The sequence below is a fragment of the Neomonachus schauinslandi genome, chromosome 6, assembly GCF_002201575.2.
Source record: "Neomonachus schauinslandi chromosome 6, ASM220157v2, whole genome shotgun sequence".
In the NCBI taxonomy this organism is placed as follows: domain Eukaryota; kingdom Metazoa; phylum Chordata; class Mammalia; order Carnivora; family Phocidae; genus Neomonachus; species Neomonachus schauinslandi.
The window spans coordinates 32,932,196-32,959,562 of record NC_058408.1 but is presented as its reverse complement, the minus strand read 5'-3'; the positions used below and the strand labels follow the sequence as shown (position 1 = coordinate 32,959,562).

Sequence of the window (27,367 nt, the reverse complement as noted above, 5' to 3'; positions counted from 1 at the left end):
GTGTGTGTGTGTGTGTGTGTGTGTGTGTGTGTGTGTGTGTGTGTGTGTGGTTTTAAGAGAATTGGAAAAAGATGACTTTAAGTTCTCTAGTAGGTTATGATTAGATCCCCTTTGGTCTTTGTCAAGATAATTCCAAAAAGATTTAAAATGCTTTTCCAACGATTTTTTTTTTTATGTATTGAGTTGATGTTTCTTGAATGCCTCACCAAGAAAAACCTGGGCCAGAAAAGTAGCCTTTATGCAGATTACATGAGATTAAAACTAACAGAAATTTTTTAAAGCTCTAATTGTTCATGAAACATTGTAGTCTGAGCTTTGATTGTGAGTCAAGACAGACATGCGCTATGGCAAGAAGTTAGCGTGGCCTTTGTGCTCCTTCCAGCTGACTGAAATGCAGACAGGATTCCTGTAGCTCGAATAGCTACATTGTACTAGGGGGTAGATTCCAACACATTTTGAGGATGATAAGTGAACACGATAGAAGGATAGAAGGACTGTAAGACAGAAGGTCTTGGATGACTGAGAAAGCTCCATTCCAGCCCTAGGCTGCTTATCTCCACACCTCATTGTGGGGGAGAGTAACCTTCTGTCACATAAAAGGTGCTATTATTCTGTGTTTGCTGGCACCTTCACCTTCTAATCTGAAACACTGATCAATGCAAAAATAAATAAATAAATAAGGCTCTACCAGGGTTTGAGTAAAACGACCCAGGAATTTAAATTTGGGAAAGAATGGTTAATAGACTTTATTAAATTGTGCCCGAGACTGTTTCCCTTTCCATCCATAAATTCTGAAAAGGCGACGGACAAAAGAGGAGACGCTCTGACAAATGAAAACGGAATGTAAAATAAGGTAAGAAGATCACTGAGGAAGAAAATCCAAGTGGTTTAAGAAGGTGTTCTCTGAAAGTAGGCTGGATGCTCGATGATGGCACTACCTGTTCAGAGGTGAGGCCCTATTAGTTCTGGGACGCTGCTTCGGCGCTGCTTCACAAGGGTTCCTATGCTTGTGAAATTATTTCATTTAATTGCGAGGAGAAGCCCGTCTCTCAAATCTGACCGAGTTTTCGCAGGGAAGGTACAGCATACTACCAAGAGGGTATCGAGATGCCCTTGGGAATTCAGAAGGGCGCTCGGAAGTGAGGTGTTCCACCTGTGGAGACTGGGACGGTGTGGCATCGGCTTATGAGAACAAAAAATGCACTTGGCACCCTGAGGTTAAGAAAAATAAAATATCACCCCCCCGCCCCCAGCCCCGGCTGCCCCAGAGGTTAGTGATGCTATCTTGTGCTAATCCATTCAAATTCCTAAATATTCTACAGTGTCCGGTTTTAAAAAGTAAGCATTTCCGAATCCCACATATTCTTCCCCCTGCTTAAAAAAGTTAGTATCAAATGGATGGATTTTTTTTTTAAATGTCAAAGAAAAGAAAGGGAAATGGGGTGTGTATACATTATCATCTAGCTCCCGCTTTGCTACCCTCGGTCACGACGCCTGCTCCACTGAACGCGAAAGTGAGGTGTATCTACCTTTTGTGGGGCAGAGGGGCCTCAGCTTTTGTCAAATCCTCAGATGAGTTCAAGACAATGAATGTAGATTGGATGGTGGGAATACTTCAAGACCATGAGGCAGGGTGATGGGCGAATGCTGGACTGCCATGGGAAGTGCCAGTGGGCTTGTCACCGATCAGGGCAAGCTAGTGAGGCTGGCCTCCTCACAGACAGTCCTCAGAGAAGACCCTGGAGAGGCTGAACACATGAGGGAATAATTAAGGCTACAGAAATAAGGCAAATAATGACCATCACCCAACACTGGAGCATTCTCTGAGGAGTCATATTCTACTTCTGGTATCTTTATGAAGTTTCCAGCTACATTTAAAAACAGCATGTTATATGTTTGTTGGGCCCTCACTGTTACACATCTTACCATTTACCTTGTTCTGAGGTAAGTCACTTAATAAGGGTGTTCATTCACCTATTTGTGAAATTAGAATGATCCCAGATGTGCTTTTCCCTCTACAAATGATGGTTTGATGGCCGGGTAATGTAACACCTGCAGAAGTGCTTGGAGATCTTTCCAAGGACAGGGGACAGGGACTTGGTTTTACTCACTGCATGAAAACCAATAGATGATCATTAAATATTTGTTAAATAAATTAATAAAGCTCCAGAATGTCAATAATATATGGCAATAATGATCCCACTGATATCATTTGGAAATGCTAATGTAACTTGATAAAGGCAGGAGTCACCAATTCAAGCACTAGCTAGAAATATATATATGATCTAAGAACTTGAGAATCATTTTCAAGAAGCTAGTTTCAAAGACATTTTGCACAATATTATTAACATTTTGGGTATGTATAATGCACCAAATGTTATCCTATTTTGTGGTGATTTCAAAAATTACTTACATGTTTAAATTAAAAATAACTTTTATTATATTTCTTATTACAAAGCAATACATATTACTGACATATTTTAGCATGATTTTATTTATCCAGGAGATAAACTTCTCTCCAGAGAAATGCACCTCTTGGTTGGTACTTATGATAAAAATCAATGAGAAAAAAAAAAGTACTCAAAAGAAATCCATTGTGCCTTAACATAGTTATCATCCTTTTACAGAAGACAGATATCTAGACCTTGGAAATTTAATTTAAGGTAATACTATGGACACCACACTTAAAATCTCAAACTACCTAAATTTCAACCAAAAAACAGACAACACCAATTATCTTACATTCTGATCAAACACATGCAAACACTAATATGGGACTTAAAAATATCTCATATGGATGAATAAATAACTAAATAAAAACATTATCTGATCATCAAGACACTGCGTTTAGATGCAGAAAGAAACCTGCAGCACAAGAACAAAATGATGACAGTACCACATGCTACAAATGGCCAGATGAAAATCCCCTGCTACAGAGCAGAGTCGGGAGCCTTTCTGAAGGCAGCTTTGTGCGTATAAAATAAGCTCCTGGTTGCCGGATGCTGAACTGCCCGCAGCCCAGCTCATCACATCTTAGGTAACGGAGCCCCGTATCATCCACAGTATAAAAGAACCATTTGGGAAAAGCTGCATTTCATTACTTTTGTTACGTACCCTTTCGCCCAGCAAGTGGGTATCTGCATGAAAGGGAAAAATTATTTAAAAAGCTAAAAAACTTATTATCCTTAAAAAAAAAAAAAAAATTTGCTTGTAAGATATTTATCCTTTGGAGCTTCCATACCCTCCTTTGGAGTTGTGACATATTAAAATCACACTGACAGAGAATCACATTGATCTAGAGAATTACCTGGCTTATCTTTACAGGAAGCCAAATGACACACCCCTCAAGGACTCATGTCTCCCTTGCCCTCCCCCCCAGTGTTCTATACATAAGAGACCAGGAGACCCCACTAGTGACAATTAGCTAAGAGGCAGGCATCAGAAGACCAGCTGCTCTCGAAGGCACAGCCACAGCTTTCGTAGAGACCACATCATAGTGATAAACCCCACAGAAAGTCATGTGCCCCTGCACCTGGTCTGAAGTAAGAACTCCCTGGTAGAGTTGATTCCCAAGGAACCCTCTACTTCTCCAGGTCATGTCAATGGTGCCCTACTTTTCTCTCCAGCCCTCATTCCCAACCACTGGAGAATGACATATCCCTCTGCCACTGTGAGGGGACACAGCATCAGGTAGGAAATATAGTAGCTACTCGGGAAAAGGGTACTTTGAAGACGGGGACCCATTCTGGGGAGTCTTGCAGTCAGATCCTGCCCTTACAGGGCCTGAACAAGGAAAAAACTTCTCTACATGAAAAGGTGGCTGACACTCCTCTTCCATTGCCGCAGAGAGACATTTCAGGGACTGACTTTCTCAGATACCCTCTACTCACCTGGTGAATTTGTCTCGTTTCCAACGTGACAAAAAGGGATGGCTAACATCTGTGTATTGTCCTCTAGCCTGCTCGGCTGGAATGGACGAAGAGACCAGCTCTTACAGCACTGAACAGGCTTGCTGCAGTGCAGCCCTCTCACTTGGAAACAAATCTGAAGAGGTGCATTTGCATTTCAGAAAAGAACAGGCCGCCAGGGATACAATCGCAGGTAGGAAGTTAAATGCTGAAACGGAACAAGACTGGCCAACTGGGGTCACACCCAGCAAAGAGATAATACACACTGATCAGTTCAGGCTGTGAGATGTTTTGAGGCAGAGGGAAGTTAAGTTATCCCGTGTAAGATATTCCCGTTAGGTATGACAGGAAGAAATGTAATGTTTGTCCAGGCCTCATTTTGGTGGCCCCAAATGTCCAATCCCAGCTTAACTTCCTGATGGGAGCCCCTGTGGAGCTGCCATCCCAAGCTTTGTAGTAGATCTTGGAGAGGTCTGGCCTCGGCCTTCACATCATCAGCAAAGCGATGTGAGGGATGCTGAAGAAGAGTGCCTGTGCACAGCCAACCCGGTCTCTGCCTATGAGCCAGAGAGGAAGAGAGACAAAGCAATTAGACCATGGCCAAAAGACAAATAAAAGTAATGCAGAACCCTTTCCCCCCCCCACTGCTCCCCCACCGCCCATATCCCCACCTCCGCACACATGCATGGACCCTCTGTTGTGCTGGCACACACCCTTTTACCCTTTAGCAAACTCCCAACAGTATAGTCATGGGCTTCTTTCCCTGAGAAACCGACCTTTGTAACCATGTTGGACCAGGCACTTCTTCCAGACCTAGACTATAAGCTATATACCCAAGATAGGAGGTAGAAGCTGCAGGAAATCCTGTGGTAAAAGGAGAGCACACAGGCTACTATCAACCAAAAGACCATGCTGACAAAACGGCATTGCTGTCACGGCTACGTGGCTTCTGAGGAGGGTCTCTACAGTTGTAGCTATCCCAGTCCGTTCTGCAATCCGTCAGAGCAGAAATCAGCTTCTTCCCATAAACTGGGATTGAATGTTTTGTGAGGAATTCTTCCCCCTAGAGCAGTGTTTCTCAAGTATTAAATGTGCATCTGAATCACTTGGTAATGCTATTAAGTCGAAGATTCTGACTCAGTAGGCCCCAGAGTGCATGTCTAATGAGCTCCTGCAGCTCCTTTCGAGGCTGACAAAGAACTGAAGAGCGAGGCAGTGACACAGTTCCACCTTACTTCCTGTCCCAGAAGTCAAATGCCATTTCATTCCGTTGACTGTAAGCTCTTTACAAAAAGGCGGGTCATGTTTTAGAAGAACAGCCCACTAAATTCTAAGAAATCTCCACATTTTTTTCTTTACAATAATGAGTTACATGTGGCTAAGGGGAGTCATAGTACAGTACGGGCAAAGGTACGTTTTCTTAATTCTTGTAGAGGCGCCAACAAGTCCACACAATTTCTATGGAAGTTCACGTGCCTTCCATAACGTCCTTCCCATCTTTCCCAGAAGGTGGTGGAAGAGAGCCATGCCCACACCAAGGACTCCAGTCACACCGCCAACTGGCTTTGGCTCCTCTGAGGCTCAATCATGGAACACCAGGAGACAGTTTCAAAGGTGGGGGAGTGGGTGGAGAACACAACCCAAAATATAAAACAAAAAACCCAGAAGCCTTCTCATAGGTTCAAGTTACTCAATTTTATTTACCCATTCTACACACAAACACACACACACACACACAAAAGCACATTTCAAATATAGTTATACACACCTTATGTGGATCTGAGTGGCATATTTTGATACCAATGTCACCAGATTAAGTCAGAATGCTGGTAAGGACTCACATTCCTTTTTCACCAGAGCTGTGCCTAGGAAATCCGCAGGATAACTCTATGCATGAGTTCCCAATTCAGTTCATTCCCTTCACCAATTTCCAACCCCCTCCAGGGGCACAGCTGGTGATCAGTCCTTTGCTTTTGCCACAGTAAAACCATCACCATATCAGAACGAGCGGATTTTGTTATTTAAACACAATTCAAAAAATGTACACAAGCAGTTCAGTTACAAAAACATTGAGTTGGTAAAGACTGGTCCTACCTAGATCCCCAGTGAAAGGCTGACTGGAAAGAACACCTTTGCCAACTCTTAAGATCAATTTTTAAATGCAAAACTTCCTTTGCATTTTTATTTATTAGATTTGAATAAGAGTCAAATGCAACAACAGCATTATCCGCTGCTACATCCTGTGACAGGGAAGCTGAGGACACAGAAGGTTCAGAAGCAGACGGTAAAAGGGAAGTCCTGCCTAGAAGTGGGAGAGTGGGTGGAATTCACACAGGTAGAAGTAACAATTACAGGCTTTGAGGAGGTACTTCCTTCACTGAGTTCACAAAATATCACACAAAAGTGATGTTCAACCTTCGTTTTCTACAAAATGATGAGATTTTTGACTGCTACTCTAAAAGAAATGTCTATTAAAAATCATAGGTACAGAACTTCCCCCTGAAAAAAAAAGGTAAAGTGTTTACTTCCTTTCTTTGTAGGACACATGCAATGGACACAAAATCACAGTAATATGCATATACTACTAACTGGTACAATTAGAAAACAGACGGTCAGATTAAAAAACCCTACTGGAGTCTGTCAGTCAGTCAGTCAGCATACAGATTCTACCAGGGTCTGCCAGTCAGTAAGCACATGGATACTACTAGATACAGTCTTCTGGACACTATGCATCCAAATTAAATTCCTGGACTTACTTCTGATGACTGTATCACCTCTCTGGGAAGTCAGAGATCCATCCTGCCAATGTCACAACCTGCTCAATTGTTAGATATTTTTTAAACTGAAATATTTTAAAACATGACCAAGTCAAAATATATCCTAGAAAACCTGGGTAAATTGACCAAATTTCTTGAAAACAAACACAACACGGCTTCTGAACTGGGCAAAAACAATGGAATGTCCGTTAAGACTGTATAACCCAGATATAGTTCTCTCAATCATTAGACATTCTTCCCCCTGTCCTTTGGCTACCCCAAGCACCAGTGAGTTTCTCCAGAACCCACACCTCCTACTCACAGAAAAACCGGAAGATGGGATTTATTTCCAAAGTTATGTCATATTTCTTGAGAATGCTGGTGCCTCTGCAGATCCATTTGTGGATTGCAAAAAGGAACACCCAGAACCTCACAGGAAACACTCCTCCATTCAGCCTGGGAATACAGACACGTTGTATTCCTAATTCTAACTTCTTGGGGAAGAAACAAACAAACAAAACCCTGAGACAATAAGATAGGGCAGACCCCCTACACATGTTTTTAAGATTTTCTAATTCTACTTTGCAGCTGAATGTAAAACAATCCCCTTATCAAAACAAAAACCAAAGACAATACAGATTAAGAAGAGCTAAATTCTAATTTGAGGATTATGAGACAAGAGAAGCTAGTTCTCTAAATCTGCTTTGGATTCCTCTTTCAAGTCTGTTACAAAATTCATCATTCAGCTTCCAAGCAAGAAAATGAAATATACAGGGATTTTCCTTTCTCCATTTACTAGATTAAATAATTTAATAGATTAAATGCTAAAGCCTTCACCTATTTCTCCCACAATGAAACCAAAAGCCTCAGCAAAAGGTGCTCCGGAATCCATCCTTTCTTTGTAGAATCTATGACCTAGACATAACTATAGCAATGTGCAGATACTACCAATACACATTCCAGTAAGAAAGGGAAGAGGAGGATAGAAAAGATAGGAAGTGGAACTTCTCTAAAATTTGGAGTAAGAGCTCTATGCCATTCTGTATTCTCCTGGCTTCTTCCTGCAGAAACTTCTCTGGAGGGATCTTGCTCTAAAAACTGAAGGATGCCGAAAGCCTTGCTACCGTGAAGTTCTAATTTCTTGTGTCCCACCTGAGACTAAAAAGACCACCTCAGGCTCCTCTTTTGGGGGAAGCAAACTAGCATGGGGGAGAGTGGAGAAATAAGGAGCAGGCTGAGGGCCACAGTGAACATCCTGGTGACCTGTGGCTCATGCTGGGGTTTATAACAGGGTAACACAATGCTCGTGTGTTAGAGAATCATCCTCTCACTAAGAGTATGCACAACCCAAATCCAAAGTCTTTGGATCAAAATGCTCCTGCTTGTCATTCGTTAGCTCTGAATTATTCTTATTGCACGGCAGGAAAAAAAAAAAAACTGAATGAATCATCATTTGGACTAAGGATGCTGCCGGCCAAGTAAGGTTAGATGAAGCCACCTTGTAAAAGTGCCCCCCACACCACCTAGACCACATCTCATTCTCACCTGGAGGGGGAGGACTCTCACCTGCTATCCCCCTTCAGTCTCACAGGACAAGAGAAAAGTCAGAAGGAATCTGAACTCCCCTTCAGTGTCCACACTTACAGACGCAATGTGTTGCTCTTTTGCAAATGTTCATTTATTATAAACTATATACCCTGTCTCTAAAATAACCTTCTTCAGGGAAAGGACCTTTTCTTCCACTTCTGTGCACCCTATCACCATCAGCCCCCCCCCCACCCAGCCCGAAGCCCCGCAAAGACACCATGTACCCAGAATGTAATGGCAAAACAGAAATAGCAGGTTAGACACACTGAGGAGCAGAAGCTAGGCAAGCAGACTTTGGAAACACTGTGATGTCCTACTCTACTCAGATGCAAGAATAAAGGACTCAAGGTCACAAGGCAGCTGCCTATGATGATAACCTTTATCATCCTACAGGTTTTATCTCTGTGCCTTTATCCAGAGTGCTGAAAATTCCCAGCTATTACCCGAGGACATTTATTCACACAGTGCTTTGTTCCACAACACCTTGCAGTGTAAAGGGTTAAAGATGGGACTAGAACCCAGAATAACGCTCTAAAACACAGCAGCCTGCCTTCAAGGGGGTCACTTAGTGTGATACTTAGTGTATTACTTAGTGTAATACTGTGATCTGCTCACACATCTAACTCCAGAGAATCGTCCTTTCAGAGCCAAAAAGAATTCAGAATTCTTAGGTTGACACTCTGTCCGAAGAACTACTCCAGTATTTCTCCCCACAACTGAAATGGAGCTCTAACCCTGAGTATGAATCAGAATCTTCAGGGAAGTTATTGCCAACGCATACATGCCCAGACCCCAACCCCAGAGATTCTGAGTTAGTATTAAAGCCTAATGTGGACTGGGGCATGTATGTATTTCAAAAATTCTAAAGAGGATTGTAATGAATGCTCCTAGATGAGAACCATGACAAAAGGTCTTCTATTACCAAAGAAAAAGACCCTTGGCAAATAGGTCACTTGCTCTCACTGGTTTCCTCTAAAAGACAATTGATAACTTTAAGGTGTGGATGTATTCCATCACTTTTAAAAATCTCATGAGAAATCCGAATTCTCTCTCAGAAAACTGCACATATATTCATGTTTTATATACCGAATTGGAGGGGCCACCAAGGAGCTAAGAATCCCCTGTTCTACGTTTCCTGTTTAACCCTAGAGAAAACAAAATGACAAAAGTGAATAGGCAATTCCAGATAATTAAGAGCTAGACCCCTCAAGGTCCCAAAGACTCCTGGAAACCAAGATGAGATAAAAGAATACACCGGTGAGGGAGATTAAATTCATGGCCAGGCCTTTCCACATTTGGGGGGGGTGGGGGGAAACACTGCTCATGCAAAATATTTTAACGTAAAGAGGAGAGTGTGTTGAAAATTACAGGAAAATAAAAAGCTCTAGTGAACTCTTCGCTGCCGTCTGTCTGCCTTGAGCAATTCCAGTATCAGCAGTGACTCTTTAATCTAACTCTGTCCTTCTAAACAGCCCCAGAGGTCACTGGCCTTGGCAGGAAAGTTGCTGTGGTTGGCAAAGCTGGGAGCCACTGAAAAAAGACATGACTGCCCTACAAGAGCCCTGCAAGACCTAGAGAACGTCCTATTCTCCTAAACCTCATTCCACAGCCGCCAAAAAGACCCATGCCTGGCTCTTGAAGTGAAAAATACCAACCAAGATATTTCACACATACTCAGAGCCAACTCCCCCGGAGCCTCAAAGACTTAGGACTGGCTCTCATGAAAGGAGGCACGAACTCTCACCCTATGTCCACTTGTGGGCTCCAGAGCATCTGTGGATGTTCTGCAGCCTGGGCTGACCCTTTCAGGACCTGGCTTGAGAGGAAAGGAGAGGAGGGGAAAAAAAAGCTCCCCCAGTCTGGATCCATTGAGGCCCCCTGCAGAGAGCATCAACAGAGCCCAGACTTCTCTCTCACCAACCACCCCTTCCCTCCTCAACAGACACGATGACAATGCCATGCATCACACTGGAGAATCCAAAGGGGAGGTGAGCAAGGGGGGAACAAAGCAGGCAAGTAAGGACTGTGAGTAAAGCACACCTTGAAGAGATAAAGGTGAAGGAAAAATGGGCTTCTGTCTCCCCCTCCGCCCCACCCCCTCCTTTACCAACACAAGGACATGAGGAGTTTAGACACCAAGGATAAGAACCAAGGCTATGGGGCAGGCTTAACCTCAGACCCAGCTATGCTAAGCACCCAGGGGAGTGTAGCCCTTTTCCTCCTCCTCCAGACCACCCCAACCGAGGACATGTCCTAAAACACCCACTGGTCAAATTGCCCCTGGGCAGGGAGATGTTTCACACTGGAGAACAGCTAAGATTGGTCTGGAAACACATTAGCTCACATTCTGTGTTAAAGTCCATGGTGGGGTGTTGGGGGTGGGGTCTGGAAGTTAAATGACTCATTGGTGCTTAGAGACAAGGGCAGGAGGCCAAGCCTGGAGGGGACACACGGTTACACCACCGGAATGCTGACTTGGGTCTTCGGCTGGTCGGCCCCTTCTTGCATGTCCAGGGCACGGAGAGGGCTGAGGGGCTTGAGGGGCCGGCTCCCAACACTGTAATTTCTTGGACGCCTTATTGTATTCGAACTGGACAGAGGCGTAAAGCTGTTCCTTCTCATCCTTACAGGGGTTTGGTTCTTGGGGAAGTTGTTCTAATTGGAAATGGAGGGACACCACACAAATGAAAGCCAAGCCAAAAGCTCACTCATAAAGGTTAAATAATGCCTGTAACCACAACCGTTTCTTCCAGTCCTGCTCTTCTGCAGATAGAGTCTCTCATAAGACATGGGCCATGGCCTTAGCCCTAGTCCCAGAAAGCTAAAGGGTTGTAGAAGGAGAAGCTCCTTGAGCATCATACTCCAAAGGAGGAAGGAGGGCCCACGACAAGAAGGGGCTTATTTAAGATCACACAGATTATCAGGACAGACCTAGGAACAAACCCTATACCGCTTGACCCCACCTTATAGGCTCCTCTGGGTCTTACTCTCTAAAGGGAGCACTCCCTGGGGGAAAAAAAAATCTGTATTTGACTTCGGCCAAACACTTCCCATATTTAACTGGATTTCCAGGAGCCAACTTTCAAGGTTAAGACTCATGAAAGAGGTACTAATTTTAAAAAAGTAGTAATTCCAACATTTCTTCCTTTTGGAAGTAAACAGACTAGGACATGAGTTACATAGGACATGAGTTCTGGATGTGTTTCCCTTTTGTACATAAACAAAACCCGAGTCTCGTGATGTCAAAGGTTCAAAGACTCAAGGTGGCAGGGAGCCTGCATGTTCATCTGCGGGAGAATACTTACGGTTGGCTTGTCACGGTGAGTGTTCACAGCCTCCACATTGAGTTTAATTGTTTCCACTTTACATCCTGAGGAAACAGAGGAAAGAGAAAAGGCCTTCAGGAAAAAAGCTCCAAGAAAAATTCCTTAGATTCAGTATGGGAAACATACCATAAAAGAATGTATATATTCCCAAATATACACATCCTTTTTTTAAAGATTTTATTCATGCATTAAAAAAAGAGAGAGAGAGATGCAGAGCATGAGCAAGGGGAGGGGCAGAGGGAGAGGGACTCGATCCCAGGACCCAGAGATCATGACCTGAGCCAAAGGCAGACACTTAACCAACTGAGCCACCCAGGCGCCCCCATACATCCTTTTAAAAATGGAAAGCACTGATGGAATTTCCCTGGTATACAGGGGTGATAAAGTTGAACTTCTAGACAAACTTCAGAGAAAATTCAAATAGCCTGACTTTCTTCAATCCCCACGTCCTGCCCACTGCTAAGCTCATAGTTACCGTAGGCCACAGGAGTAAGTTTGAAGATGGTATGGAGGGGGCACCTCAAGTATGGTAGCTCATCTGAAAACAGAAAGACCAGGTGAGAGAAGTCTCTGAGTACTATGGATTAAGGTCAAGTAAGTGGGAGAATCTAAGGAGCTCATGAGTTCTCTTCACCCTGACCTAGAGTTGTACAATTCCTCCCCTAGACCCCAGACAATTATCGGGACAGCCACTAAAGAAGCTGCCCAAGCTACTGAGAGGCTAAGGAAGGAAAGCAGTCCATTTTAGAACCTTCCATGAAGGCAAAACAGAAGTGAGCAGGACCCGGTGGAAGGGAAGATTGTGGCCTATGTGGGTGTACCAAAGGCCAATCTGCAGGCTGCCCAGCAGCTCAGATAGATGAAGAGGAGGGGAGGGGAGGGGAGGGGATGGGGAGGGGAAGGAGGAGGGGAAAGGGAAGGGGAAAGGAAAGGGGAAGGGAAGGGAAGGGTCAGAAAAGTCAGCAAGTTCCTTCAGGTTTTACCCAGAAACTGTCCTATGATGAATCCAAAGGATGAAGATGCTTTTAAGACACCACCCTCCTTGTAGCCAAATAACAAGCCGGGAATGTGCAAAACCACTTTTCTGATTCTGCCAGGAGGGTCAGCTAGACACTGGCCCTCTAGCCAAGCAGGATTAAGGAGCTCCAGCAGTGGCCACTCCAATGGGGGCTTTGGTACCAGAGGAGTAACTTCAGTGAGTAGCTGGCCCAGTGGCTGCTGGGAGCCCCACACTGCTGTCAGAAGAATGCACTCCAGTTTGAGTGGAAGAGGGGCAGGTTCTGTTGCCTGGGATCCTGGCGCCACCCTGAGTCCAACCCCCTCGCCATGAATGTGTCCCCTGGCCCTTCCCCAAATGTCACCTGCACCCTTATCCAAGAAGTAGGCCAGCAGGCAGCGCATGACAGCCTGGTGGGAGATCACGAGGACGTTGCCCTGCCGCTCCAGCTCCATGATGACGGGCTCCAGCCGCTGCACCAGGTCCTGGTACGACTGCGGGGGAAGTGAGGCAGACTGGTGGGAGGCCAGGCACAGGCTAGCAGCCAAGTCGGTGGCTGGCTCCAGAGTCAGGAGGCCACTTCTCCTTCTTCCCCAGCTGGCTTTCCTGCTGGAGGTTCAGCGACTTCATGTCGCCTGCTAACTACCCCCAGCCCTGTGATCTCTTGAGAATCCTCAGACCTTTCAAGAGCAACATTTAGATTGAGAAAACTACAGGTCAAAAAGAAGAAATGTGAATTCATCCTGGGTCTTTTTTCCTTCCCACAGATGAACAGGCAGCACGTGAGGCTCCGAGGGCTTTCCTGGACCTCTGCTGTTGGTTTTAGTTACCTGGGCCTCCCAGGGCTCTAGACTACAAAGCCCCTCGGGCCAGCGAACAGCCTCAAACATGCGAGATGACAGGGAAATCATTCATACCCCATATATTGACTCGGGGCCTATACCTGCTTGGGTCGGGGTGGGACTGAGGGAGTGGAATGAAAAAAAGAAGTAAAAAAGAAGATGCTGATTCTACAATGAATCAACACACAAGACATCCTGTCACCCTTTTCCCTGGAGATCTTAATGAGATGTTTGACGGTCTAAGCTGAATTAAACACACTATGACCCAAAGTTGGAGGACAAAACTACATGATGCCTTGACTACCCTTTCTAGACCTTCCACATCCCATTCACTCCTTCCCCCCTAATTAAAGCTAAACCCCCAACGGAGGGCTGGATAGTCACACCACATGAGGGGAAATCTCACCTCCCCACCAGGGTACCGATACAAGTATTTCTCTTGATCTCGAAGCGCGAACTCGTCCGGGTACTGCTTCTCAATCTGCGCATAGGTCATCTCCTCACACACGCCCTGCAGGGAGCCACATCGGCTGCAGGAGGGAGGCCGCCCCATGCGGCACCCCCCCCAAACAAGGGGGGCGACACTAAGGAATCCTTAGTGTCCCAGTCCCAGCACAGTGCCTGGCACGGGGAGGGCCACTGTGCAGGAGACGTGGCTTCTCAGCTTGCTCCAACTACTTGCTCCGACTACTTCAGAGAAGTTAAAGGTCCAAGAAAAGTCAGCAGGATAAAGGGAACAGGAAGCAGGGGAGGAGAAACTGAAGGGACCAGAGCATTCTGGCAGAAGGCATAAAAAGGTACAGAGGAAGAAAAGAAAAATGTCTGCTTTTGTGCTCAAGGACAGAGAAAGCCAAGAAAAAAATTTGGAAAGGACCAAGTGATCTAAGCAGAAATTAAAGAAGGGAGTTGTTAGTTATTTCCTTTCCCCAGCAGAAAAATATACAAAGAAACAAAATGGAGCCGTGCTGTCCCCAGATGCCAGAGGGGCTAGGTCACAGACTGGTCTAGGCCCGTGACTGGCACAGGTGCTGAAACAGGCAGGAAGCCCTGACTGGGGTGCAATTGTTCCCTCTTCCTCCCCTACTACTACTACCTGGTAGTTCTAGTTTTCTAGATAAAACTGACCATATTGTGACTTCTGAGAGCTCCTGCCTGAATAAGAGATTCTTACTGGCTTTGCAGCCATCAGATTCCTACTCACAGCATCGATCTCATTCAGAATCTTCCACTGCTCATAGGTCACACCCAGGGATTCAGCAGTCTGGATAGTCCTCTTTAGCTGGCTCGTCCACACTTTGAGGTCTGCTATCTCCTGTTCCTCCAGAAACTTCCTTAGAGCCTGGGCAAACTTGGGTTGGAGATAAAAATTTTAAAGGAGAGAAACATGCGCACACACGCACACATACAGACACACACACACAATTGCTAACTTGGCCTACAAAGGGCAACGTGTAGGACCATGGTCAAAATCCAAAAGGTGCTACACAGTTATGATAAACCCAAGAGGAAATGAACTTCCACTGGAGCATCCTGTACCGTGCTCAGCACACAAGTCATGCCCATTAAATATCTGACGGTTGAATTAACAGAAGTGGTTCCAAGTTACCACATTACAACACAGCCAGAATCAGTGGACAAGAAGAGGTCTTCCACATTTGCTTGATTATCTGAAACCACAGCCTCAGCCCCAATGGGATTTAGGAAGAAATAAGGGGATAAGAGAGATGACCTCCACCATGCCCTTCCTCCAACTCTAAGCCTGGGAAATCCAGCCTGCTGCTGAATGCCTCACCTGTTTTCCCCGCACCGAGAGGCCAGAGTCACCCCCAATCCTCCCCAAGAGGTTGAATTCGCTCTCTCCGTGCCGGCAAAGGTAAATGGTGCGAGGCTGCACGTGGATATTCATGAGATAGTAGACTATCTTGCTCTGGATGTAGTCCTGGACTCTGTTCACTAAAAATCGCTGGCCCACATTTATCACCTTGATGAAAGAAAGATCCCTGGGACAAAGCAGGAGAAAAGAGAATCCCTGGGAATGAAAATCTGAGGATACCAGCGGGAAGGGAAGGATTCCCATAATTACTTGCAGGTTTGAGGCAGCTCTTCCTCGTCTCCTGTCAGAGCCAACCCACATTTTAAGGAACCAACAACCGGTAGGAGGCGGATTGCACCTCAGACCCAAGATGAAGTAAGATGTCCCCAATTTCTGGCCAGTCTATCATTTCTTCAAGTGCCTGTACCGTGCCATGTAGTTTAGATAAGTAGGATACGAAGAATCCAGGCTTTCCCTCAAGGGTTAGACTAGGTGACCTGACAATTTTGCTAACCCTGAAGTTTGGTGAGAAGCACAACCCCCATCTGAGCTGGTCAAGACCTGACCAGGGGATGGCATGGCCCGCGGGGAGGGCAGCAGGCAGCAGAATCTTAGAGATTTCTCCATGTCCCCTGCATTTACCTAATCAAGCCTCTCTCGGAGGTACGTCTGCAACGGTTGCCTCATCAGAGAATTTTTCTCATTGTAAAAATGATAAATGCTAACTGAATTTAAATTAAAAAAAAATGATACTTATTCCAAAAACATTTTCAAAAAAAGGTAGAATGATGCAAATAAAAATCACCCAAACCCTACCATCAGAAATACTATCTATAAACACACACACACACACACACACACACACACACTGTTCTAGAATGTTTTTCTATAAAGGACTTCTATGTAGAAGAATATACTATTACACCATCTCTAGAACAGTGGTTTTCAAACTCTATATTAAGGAACACTTCCAAATACTAACATTTCAAACTCTGTATTAAGGAACACCTCCAAATACTAACATTTCAAACTCTATATTTAAAGGAACACCTCCAAATACTACCAATCTACTTGAAGGAACTTAAAGACTCAAAACATTAAGCAGACCACTACCACAATGGAACAGTGAGCTACGCAGACTTATCTTGCCATCTGCTTGGCTGCGGGGCCATATCTTATTCAAACACAGCCGTTAACTGTATGGCCACATTCCCCAGGTTTCTGTGTACACATCTTTCTTCAACATGGACTTCACATTTTACTATGGCTCTTTTTTTTTTCTTACTTATGTTCAGATAGCCAACATACAGTACATCATTAGTTTTTGGGAAAAAAAAAAAAACAGATAAAATACATTGTGCATGAATCTTTCCAAAAGGCCTGGAATTTTTACTATGGCTCTTATACCTCATGCACATCAAGTTGACCCATATTGCATAGCACATTGCTAGTAGACACTACCACAGTAATAATGGCTAGCACTCAATCAGACATTTCTGATGAGCCAGGCATGTTCTTAAGGACTTTACATGCTTTATGTATATGTATACACACACACACACACACACGTGTATATATATATACATACACACATTTTATATATATTTATGTTTGTTACACATTTTTACTGATACGTATTTGTATCATATGTATTTATATATATAACATCATATATACATTATATATATCTGTACATGCATATATGTTCTATGTAAACGTATTTCTATATTATGTTACTCTTGTGTGTGTAATATATGTAATCTTATATACTAATACATGTGTGTTACAGAATAGATATATACACACAATAAACTTCAAAAATTGATCAAAAGCTGATGACACATCTCTGAGGGGTGTCCTACAACACCCTAGATCAGAACTACTTGATTTTGCTCCCCAGGGACACCTGGCAATGTCTGAAAACATTCTGGCTTGTTGTAGGTTGGGAGTATTACTGGTATCTAGTGAGTGGAGGCCAGGGATGCTGCTAAACATCCCACAGTGCACAGGGCAGCCCCCTACTGCTGTAATAAAGAATTAGCAATGCGGAGACTGAGAAATCTTGTTTTAGACAACAGAGAGGAAGAACTGATGATAAAAAACACTTCACTGTTCAAGTGTAAGATGCAACCTACAGAGAAGCCACAAATCCATACCTTGTTTCTCTGGAATGATGTAAACATTATAGGTCTGGATGGTCAGAAGAAAGTTTGAGGACAGAGGGAGAAAGGCTCTTTTCTCAAATGAGACCCCTGCCTGAGGCCCTTCAAACCATGGCCTTAAACCTTACTTGTCATAGTTGTCTGGGTCAAGGGGTCGATAGGTGACTTTGTAGCACTCAATTCTCTTTAGGAAGTCCTCCATCACATTCTCCCTGTTCCTTTCAGGGTAGTCAGGGCTCGACACCTTTACCTCCTGGAATCATAGAGAGAGTAGGGCCTGGTCAGAGGTGTGTCCTTAACAGCCCTTGTACAAACAGCCAATGCTAAATAAAGAGAAGGAAGTCCACAGAAGGGCTCTTTCACTGGAGCGTTGGCAATCCCCGTTCAGTGAGCACCCCCTCCCTGTCCTGTGACCCTGGCAACGAAGAAAGGAAAGACAACTGGGGAGTCATGTGCCTGCCCTTGGCTGAAGGACTGAGGCAGTCACACAGCTCAAACTGCTCCTGGGCCCAATCCCTTTATGTGCCCTGCTGGGAACACAGAATGGGCTTCAATTTCTCCGTACGACCACTCAGAATAGGGTGCTTGATCTGACGCATGCCTGACTTGGACCAGATACCTCTTCTTAGTTGTTTCCAAGTTCCCACACTGCTAGGAGAGCACTATCATGATACCATGTCCACACAGCACAGTACAACCCATCAAATGGGCATTGGTTTATACCGTGACCATCCAGGGCATGAGACACTCAGTGCACAGAGCGCTGACCTGAATGTTAGACAGTGAGTGGGCAGATGACCTTCCTACATGGTGGCCCTGACAGATAGTGAAGAGGCTGATCTACTCTGAGGACATCCCTAGGTCTCAGCATCCAGCTGATACCCAGAACACAGGGCCAAAACTCCTATGGTCTAAGTCTTGGCTTCCATTCAACAGCTCATTCTTACTTTATTCCTCAGAGCCTCGGTTTCTTCTCCTATGGGAAGAATGTGGAAGTATAAAATGGTGCTCTGGCAGATCAAAAAGATCACCCTACATTGTTAAACGTGTCTATTTCTTTCTTTCATTGCCCAGTTGACTCTCCCCCCTCACCCACCAACACACACATAACACAAGGCAGAAAGGACAGGGAGGTGGTGGTATGCAGGGGTGTCACCCACCAGGATGTTGGCAGCAATGACATCAGGATCATCGCAGACAGATTCCACAAAGAATACCTGGCCAGGGAGAGAAGGCAATGATAAATGAGTCAAAAGTGCCCAGGCTGTTCATTCACAGCCTGTGCTCACACCTGCCCCACCATGGCCACCACACCCCCCGGGATTTTTTTTTCATGAAAGTGGCCTTTAAGGCCTCCTCATTTAAAAATAGCTCTTACCACATCCCCAGGGCCTCAGACATACGGGCTAAGGGGCTGAGAAAGGACCTGAAAGAAGACACTCAAGGACTGGGGGTATTTCCCAAGAAAAGAAAAGCAGATAGCCAACCCTGTCCTCCTCACCCACCAGCGTCAAAGAGATCCTCACGTCCCTCTTGACTCCCCACTGCCACTCATCCCTCTCCTCCAGCAGGGAGCCAAACCCTACCTTGAAGGAATTCTCCTTGGCAAAGTTCAAAATCATGTCCCTCCTCTCCCTAGTCGTATTGGTGGCATCAAACACCTGGGGAGAGAGGCCGCAAAGTAGATGAGCGGGCAGAGAGAACTGGAATCCCACCAAGGCAGACTCCGGGTGAGGCTGTGCAGTCTCTTGGGTGGAGATCAAGATGGGGAAGAGGCAGGGAAGGCTTACCGCGATCTGCCCGCTCTCCTCGGTAAGGTACGCCTTCACATCTTCCAGCGCCACCAGAGCACACTGTCTGCCACAAGAACAGAGGACATCAGCAAGAGCAGCGCCAGACCAAGCTCAGGCACAGCCAGAGACATGAACAACTGGGTTGCTAGAGGAGTCATATCCCTTCCTGCTTAGTTTTCCCAGTGGTCAAAATTTTCCCCTAACTGGACTTTTCAACTTCCCCACTGAGGTTTTTAGACTATCCTGTATTTTTCCCATTCCCCTGCCCCATGCATATAAAGTCTCACTCTACAGGTTTACCCCACAAACACACATGCCCCTCCCTGAGCCTGTTCTGCTACCTACCCAAGCCCAACGTGACCTGTCTACCAAATGATCTCCAGTTAAAATCCCCAAAGGATATTTACTGACAGGAAAACCAAACCCTGCCACATCCAGTCTTGTGATGGCAGAGAAGGAGCTCGCGGCGAGGTCAGGCCTAAGAAGACTCACTTGCGGATCTTCATGGCCTCCTCATTGTCGTGCCGGAAGAAGTCGTAGGACTTATAGGACTTGACTGCTTCACGCCGATACACCCCAAGATTAAACACTGCAGGTGACACCAACAGCCCTCAGCAGTGAAACAATACAATGGCCCCACCAAAGGGGACTTCTTGGTCTAATGTCAGAGTTGCCAAGGAAATGAAAAAAAGCACCATGGTATGTTGGGAACAATACCAGATTTAGAGTCAAGTTAGATTCAAGTTCAGATGTATTAGTCCTTGAACAAGTCTTAAACTGTCTGAGTTTCAATTTCCTCAGCCACTTTGGCGATTTCACAGGAGTACTGCTAGGATTAGACAAGATGATCTATATGGAGGTAAAGTGCTACACCACCAAAGGCATGCCCTTAAATTTAGGCCAATCCACCCAGGCCAAGAGGAAACAAGTCTGTAAACAGGGAATAAATCCAGCAAATCAGGAATCAACCACTATTTCTGCCAGGAGCACCCTGTAATCTTGATGCCAAGGAGAACAGATCTCCAGAGGCTTGGGAGGCCCAAGAACTAATCATTTCCCTTCCCAAGGAATAAATGACCTGCACCTACCTTTGGTGGGCACCCCAATCCAGTTGAGGTAGCGCGTGAGTTTCTTGGACACATAGGTTTTGCCCCGGGCTGGCAAGCCAATCATAACGATGAGAGTTGGGGAGTTGGTCATGTAAGATGCCCACGCTAGAGGGGAAAGAGAACAGAACTGAGCGACTAGGGGCTGTAGAAGGTTCGTGCACTGGGCTAGATACTTCATAGCCATAACCTCATTTAATCTTTACACACCTCAGCCAAGCCAGGGGAAGACTGGGATGGCAAATAGAGGAGCTATCAGGCCAACCTCCTGAAAAAGAACTAAAAGGTCATGTAAATTTCCAAGAGGTACCCAAGTCAAGACATGTCCTCCCCACATGTGCAAAGTCTCCACAGAGGTACCTTAGGTGGAAAGAGAGACAAAAGTGGCAAGGATTAGAAAGATAAGAACCATGGCACCTTCCTTAACAAAGGAATGTCTAATAACACAAGAACAATACAGCTGTGGAGGCACGCCTTGTGCCTGGAGATTCCCCAGGGATGAGCCGGCCTGGCTCCTACAAAAGGTCCAACAGAGTTTCTATCCTGAGGATCCCATCTATCCCTTCAAAGCCATGAGCAAGAACTAGCCTGCCCACTGTAAAAAGAGGCTGGTCTCAAACTGTTTGGCTTTTGTGCTCAGGACACAAGCTTAAGCCCGAATTTCTAATCCATAGTGAGATTCAGACTGTGGCAAAGCCTACTTGACACAAGTTCTGACAAGACCCCTCAGGAAGCTTCATGGTAAAGCTAGCCTGCAAGGGCAGCGTGGGCAGCCAGCCTCAACGGCCGTGTGAAAGCAAGAAATCCAGAAACAGGAACAGTCACTGGTCCATCCTTCCTGAGGAAACTTAGTTCAGGAATGCTCATGTACAGAGATAGGGCTCAGTGGACAGGTGGGGCAAACTAGACGGTCAAAGGTCAGGTGACTCGCCTAAGGATACAGGATGGGTCATGGAAGAGCTAGCACCAGAATCCAGAGCTTGTGCTTCCTCCGCAGCCTGCTTATAGGGCCGGGCTCCTCCCTGCCCATCCTGCCACAGATGAGTGGTGGGAGAGGGGCCTCCACTGCTGCCCACCACTTCCCTGGGGCCCGGACCAACCGAGGTCGGGTAGGACGACTCCAGACTCTTGTGAGGGGAGGCCCTGCCCAGGGATGAGAAAGGGAAAGCATCGCCTTGCTTTCCACTTCCTGGCACTGCCTTCTGGAAGGTGCCCTGCCAGGTACTGCTGCTTCTCTGTGCTGGGACAAGGTGGCCCGTAAGGCTGAGAAACAACTGGGTAAAACTTAAGTGGTTGCACGGGAAAGTCATTCTCAACAGCTCTCACTGGAGAAGTGGGCAGAAGGGCCTGGGTAGAGGACGGACCTCAGAAGGAAGGGAGTTTCCTAGCGGTGTTGGGCAAGAAGTACCCAGAAACTAGAGTGGCCCCAAGTGGTGAGGCAGGAGTGGATGCCCAGACTCGGGGTCAGAGGACTTGGCCTCTAGTCCTTTACCTGCTGTGCACATGGACAATTCCTGGGCCTGGGCAGGGACTCCTCCAAAGCAGGCAAGGAGCAATGGAAGTGATTTTCATCTGTGTCCAAATAGGAAGCACACAGGCAGGAAAATGCCACCCTGCAGCCTCAGCTGATGTGAATCCCTGATCTCTGACTCCTGACAGGTCTCCCTGGGTACAACTGCCTCGCCTTTCAGTAGTAAAATCCTCCTGAGTCTTCACTTTCTCCAGTTCACCACCATGCTCTGCTCAATCCCCCATGATTTGCCACATTACTTGCACTTCTGGGCCTGCTTTGTCCACAACTTCCAGCCCATTAGACGCTTCCCCCAAACGTCCTCTTACCCTCCCTAAAGCTAAAAATGAACTGATGCTTGGGAGCTGCTCTGAAGCTAAACAGGGGACCAGCTGCTACATGTTTACCTAACTGGGCAGAGAACGCTAAGAGCAAAAAAAAAAAAAAACAACAAAAAACAGGGGTCTCTAAAAAGGACTCCCCAAGGCTCCACACCTCCCACCTCTGGGCTTCTCATTTTCCAGAATACAAAACTAAAACACACTTCCTATTTCAAACTGCCACGTTGACAAAATTAGGAACATTCTGTCCTGCCTGTTACAAAACAAAACCACTAGCACCTTAATTTGAATAGTATATAGTTCAAGCTGATTAATTTCAGAGACAATGTAACATACCCCTTGGCTTATAATGGAAAGCTGTTTTAAACCTGAAATTCTCTCCTGCCTTCTTTAAACAAGGTTTAACTCCCTTTCTCCATCTTAAACTTATTCTCCCTCATGAACATACTTAGAGGAATTGAAGGTTTGATAACTTCCCTACTACAAACAGAAACACCCAAACCCAGGGAGGTGAAGAGCTTGGTCCACAATTCCACAGTAGAAAGTCAAGGTCAGGGCTCTGACCGGACTCCTGGTTTCATGACTGCCCCATCAGTCCCAGCCACCAGCTCCTGTCAGCACCTGGCCAAGGGAGCCATGTGGTAAGCATGACTAAATTCTCTAATCTAATCCTGAAAGGTAGTCTAGTAGGTCAGTGGTTCCCTGCCTTTTCATAAACAAGGCCTTCTTCCACTATTCGTTCTAAATAGGCCCAATATTTTTAAAATATGCAGCCTATTAAAATGTGTTTCATTAGTTATTTTTTCATTCTTGAGTAGTCATAAAACTGCTAATTATCTCCTGCTATTTGACAGGCACGAGATATCCAAGTTCTGTGGCTAAACACTGAGAACGTTAACGTTTTACTGAGCCAGCGCAGCCATAGTTGACAATACCCGATTTCCACCCATGCCCTCTGAAATATGAAAAACAGCTAACAATACAGAACTAGTTAAGAGGATAAATTAGTAATGCTGGTCAACATTTCAAATGTCTTTCCTCCTATTACTTCTGTAGGAAAAATTGCTAGCACGCACATGCTAAGGTATATATGGGCAAGGATGCTCCTGCAGCATTCTTTCTGATGGTGGAAAACCAAAAACAGGGCAAATGTCCATCAGGGGGAGGCTGGCATATCCCTAGAATGCAATACTATGCACAAAGAGGTAAATCTGGATTTACAGACACACACACACACACACACACACACACACACACACACACAAACCCCTCCACAAGATAGTAAGTTAAAAAAAAAAAAAGGAAAATAGCAGCAGAATAGAATATGTACAGTATGAACCTATTTTCATTGACAGAATACACCAGAAGATGTCGGGAAGAATCAAACTTAACAGGGACAGGAGAAATTATGAGAGATTTTTTTACTTTTCACTTTCTCTCTGTTTTGTTTGACTTTTTCATGAACACATATTGCTTTTGTAACTGGGGAAAGGTACACATGGGAACTTGTCTGTTTCAGACCTACTCAAAATCTCAAAGAAGAAAAGAAACAAAGAAAAGCATATACACACTCACTGCTGTCCCCAACTGCCTAATTCCTGAGGTGCCTTTAAGATGCCCTGAAACCAGTCATCTGAGCATCTTACAGGCACCTCGGCCAGCAACCACCCGTCACCCCCATCCCTGGAGCAGCTGAAGTTCCAGTAATGCTCCTTTGGAGGTTTTGGCTCCCTGAAGTCCTTCTCCAGTCCTCCAGCTCAGGCATTTCCCAGGGTGAAGCCAGCCAACACAGGTGTAATTGGCAGCAAGGAGATAACGGCTGAGCTATTAATAAAGCAACTGCTGGGTGTGAGCACTAAGCAGCCAGGGGAGCCTGGTCCAACACAGAGGCAAGCAATGGAGAGAAGTAAATAAACAAACACGTATTTTCATGACTGTATTTCTCCTTTGACTATGGCTGCAGAAGTCTCCCAGTCCAACCCATGAGGGAAGAAGAGAAGGGGGTAAATGAATGATGGTGGAGTTGGGACAACCTCTCCCTCCACCCCCCAGATGCTCCCAGTCGGGGAGAAGAGGGTGGAGCTAGAGAGGAGAAATCAGAGCGCAGAGCAGGACTTAGAGTCTAGAGGATAGAAAGGAGACCTGGGGGGGGGCGCCTGGGTGGCTCAGTTGGTTAAGTGGCTGCCTTGGGCTCAGGTCATGATCCTGGAGTCCCGGGATCGAGTCCCGCATCGGGCTCCCTGCTCGGCGGGGAGCCTGCTTCTCCCTCTGACCCTCCCCCCTCTCATGCTCTCTGTCTCTCATTCTCTCTCTTGCAAATAAATAAAATCTAAAAAAAAAGAAAGGAGACCTGGGATTACTGCCTCCTTGACTATCGAGAGCCCTCAATGCAGAAAAACTGCAGAAGAGTTTGAATGGCACGGAGCAGGTTTCTGTGGAGAATACAGCTGACGCCGGGCACTGTGCAGCCCATGCCACCACCTGCTCTCTGTACTCTTTTGGATCAAGTGTCCCAGCAACACAAATGCACCTCTCTTTAGTGCTCCCAAATCTGGGCTACGATACTGTCAAGCAAGAGGAGAAAACATTCTTTACTGAAAACCTAATTCTTCATAGGGCTCTTATAAATAGTGAGCTCCCAGCACAGCCATTTACAGTATAATTCAATTTATATGCAATGAAAATAAAAAATAAAAAAATACACTTTAGCTCTATAAACACTCTTCTAAGTGCTTTCCTATATTTACTCATTTAATTCTCACATCACTCTAGGGGAAGATAATATCAGTATCCCCATTTTATAAATAAGCAAACTAAGGCACAGAGAGGATAAGCAACTTATTCAAGGGCACACAGCTAGGAAGGAGTAAAACTAAGATTCAAACCCGGGCAGTCTGACTCCAAGGGCTGCACTCAAACATCGTGCTATACTAGTTATCTCCCATGGGGTACTTGCCCTCGGTACCTGGCTTCCTGCCCTGGCAGAGAAAGGAGACCCTAATTATACAGGTGTGCCAACCCCAGTACCACATACAAAAAGCTGCCTCTGTTGCAGTGCAAAGCTCAGCAAGCTTCATCAGTGCTAGATAAAAAGAGATTATCATCATTAATCATGAGACTGACAAGGACACAACATCAAGGTTGAGACTCTGGGGAAAGCTTTGAACAGGACATGATTCCAGGTCTCATGCTGGTTGGCTGTTTCCACCTGCTATATATATGACCACTAAAGTGAGCACTGACTGACAGGGTTCCAGAGGAAAGGTGCACCTGGAAGCAAGGGCAAGGGTCAGCATTCCTTGAGGTTCCCCCCAAATTGTAAGGGCCAGTTGCCCAGGACCTTTTGCCCATACAGGCTACAATGAGGGTTAGGAATGCAAATGCAAGGGGAGAAGAAATGATGCTTCACTTCTCGGCAAACCCACCTGCTATCTCTGTCTAAAGAACTGGCATGGAAACGCTCTGGTCAAACCTGTCCCCACAGGAATAAACCTACAGGAAAAATACCTTGCAAAGTGCAAAGGCTAACCCTGTGGGAATGCAGGGTGCCCAAGTGAGAGTGAGAGGTCAGACGTCAGACCTGACTCCCCCTGAGGCCTGCTAAAATGAACTACTACTGGCTCTTACTGCAATTTCTGCAGTGAGCAGCACCTTCACAAAATGTAGCCCAAAAAATGAAGGGAAACTGTTAACAGTATCAGCCCTAAGTAATCCCTGCACCTGCCACTCTGCCTTAATCACTGAATGGGTAACTTTCAACATCAATCGAATGTGCAGATTCCCCCACGAGACAGTCAAAGAAAGCAGTAAGAAAATGTGGGGATATACCAGCAGTCTGGACCCAATGACAGACATTTCACCGGGCCTACTTGTTGCACACAAGAAATTCCCGTTGTAGACTTGGTTTTAAATTCCCATGTCAAAGAATTCTCTCTCACTCCCAACAAGCATTAAAGTCTAGGATTACAACTATATTCCCAAGATAGAATTCTGGGAGGGAGCAGCCCCTCCTCTTTCCCCAGACTCACAACATTTCTTCTCTGACATTCGAAGATTGGAGGCTTTGGTTTCATAGCTGTTGTTCTGTTCTGACGAAGATGCAGTATTCCCAGACATGGCAGCTCTTCCGGAGATGTCTGAAAGGGACAAAAGGGATGTAAGGAAGGAGACATACCTCAAAACACCCAGGGAAGAGGACAGGTGCAATAGAAGTGAAAGAATCCTGGACCAAGAGTCCAGTCCAGCCCTCTTGCTCTGGGTTAATAGCTACATGTCCTTTGATAAGTCCTCCCTAGCCCTGTTTCCTCATCTATAGACTCAGTTATACTAGAATCTTGCCTTTTTAATGCTGACTTAGGAGTTACATTCACATAAATTAGCTCCTTCAATCCTAATAATCCTTCCATAAGGCTTATTTGCCACCATTGTTACTTTCCCCCAATTTACAGGTTGAAAAACTAAGTTTAATAAAATTAGGTAGCTTATCCAAGTTCCTTCCTGACCTCTACTTTAGTTTAAAAAGCTGGGGAGAGTAATGGTAAAAGTCGGGGGTGAAATGGGTTGCAAATAAATCGAGTTCATTATCATACAGTCATTGCAGTCCAATGGCAGGATTTATTCCTGACAAAAATTGGAGAAGTGGGGGAAATCTCAAACATGTTCCCTGAAGGAAAAACTGTAACTGGACCCCGTGACGACCCTAGCGCGTCACCATTTCTCCTCTGGTGTTCCCATTCTCACGCCCTTGCTCTGCACCCTCTTCCCACCCATCCCTTGGTTCACAGTCTATAAGGAATAATGGGGCGCAAAGAGGTGGTAAATGACTTCCCCAAGGTCACCTGCTTAATAAGAAGTCCTGACTCGAACTGGGGTGGGATAGCCTCGCGCTCACGCCCCACACCCAGACAAGGGGCTCGTGAGGACCGAAGGTCCTACTGCTTCAAGGACCTTGCACTGTTCTTCCACTGACCACACAAATCCTCTAACCCAAGCACCAGCCGCCGCTCCCGGTCCCAGAACGTCTGCACTCCCAGCAATGCCGGCACTTCCCCGAAAACGGCAACGCATCACCGTCCCTCACCTCATCCCGGCGCACGCAGTCCCCCGCCCTCTCCCCCCCGCCCCGGCCCTTCGAGGCGCCGTACAGCCACCGCTCACCCTATGATCCCTCCTAAGCTCCCTTCCGCCAGTGGCCCGGGTACTTGTCCCGTTAGGCTGCGGACGGGA

The 27,367-nt window shown here is 45.8% G+C and overlaps 1 protein-coding gene across 1 annotated transcript; it reads right to left on the bottom strand.

Moving 5' to 3' along the window:
- Positions 1–10,699: 10,699 nt before the first annotated feature.
- PFKFB2 (6-phosphofructo-2-kinase/fructose-2,6-biphosphatase 2) lies at positions 10,700–27,356 on the bottom strand. Its single transcript, XM_021682512.1, has 15 exons — positions 27,299–27,356; positions 26,170–26,277; positions 20,273–20,398; positions 19,677–19,773; positions 19,182–19,248; positions 18,978–19,052; positions 18,552–18,608; positions 17,520–17,644; positions 15,209–15,416; positions 14,618–14,764; positions 13,823–13,927; positions 12,939–13,068; positions 12,053–12,115; positions 11,557–11,621; positions 10,700–10,906 (listed from the first exon to the last, which is right to left on the bottom strand). The coding sequence occupies exons 2-15, from the start codon at positions 26,255–26,257 to the stop codon at positions 10,706–10,708; spliced, it is 1,554 nt and encodes a 517-aa protein (XP_021538187.1). The 5' UTR covers positions 26,258–26,277; positions 27,299–27,356; the 3' UTR covers positions 10,700–10,705.
- Between the last annotated feature and the right edge of the window lie 11 nt (positions 27,357–27,367).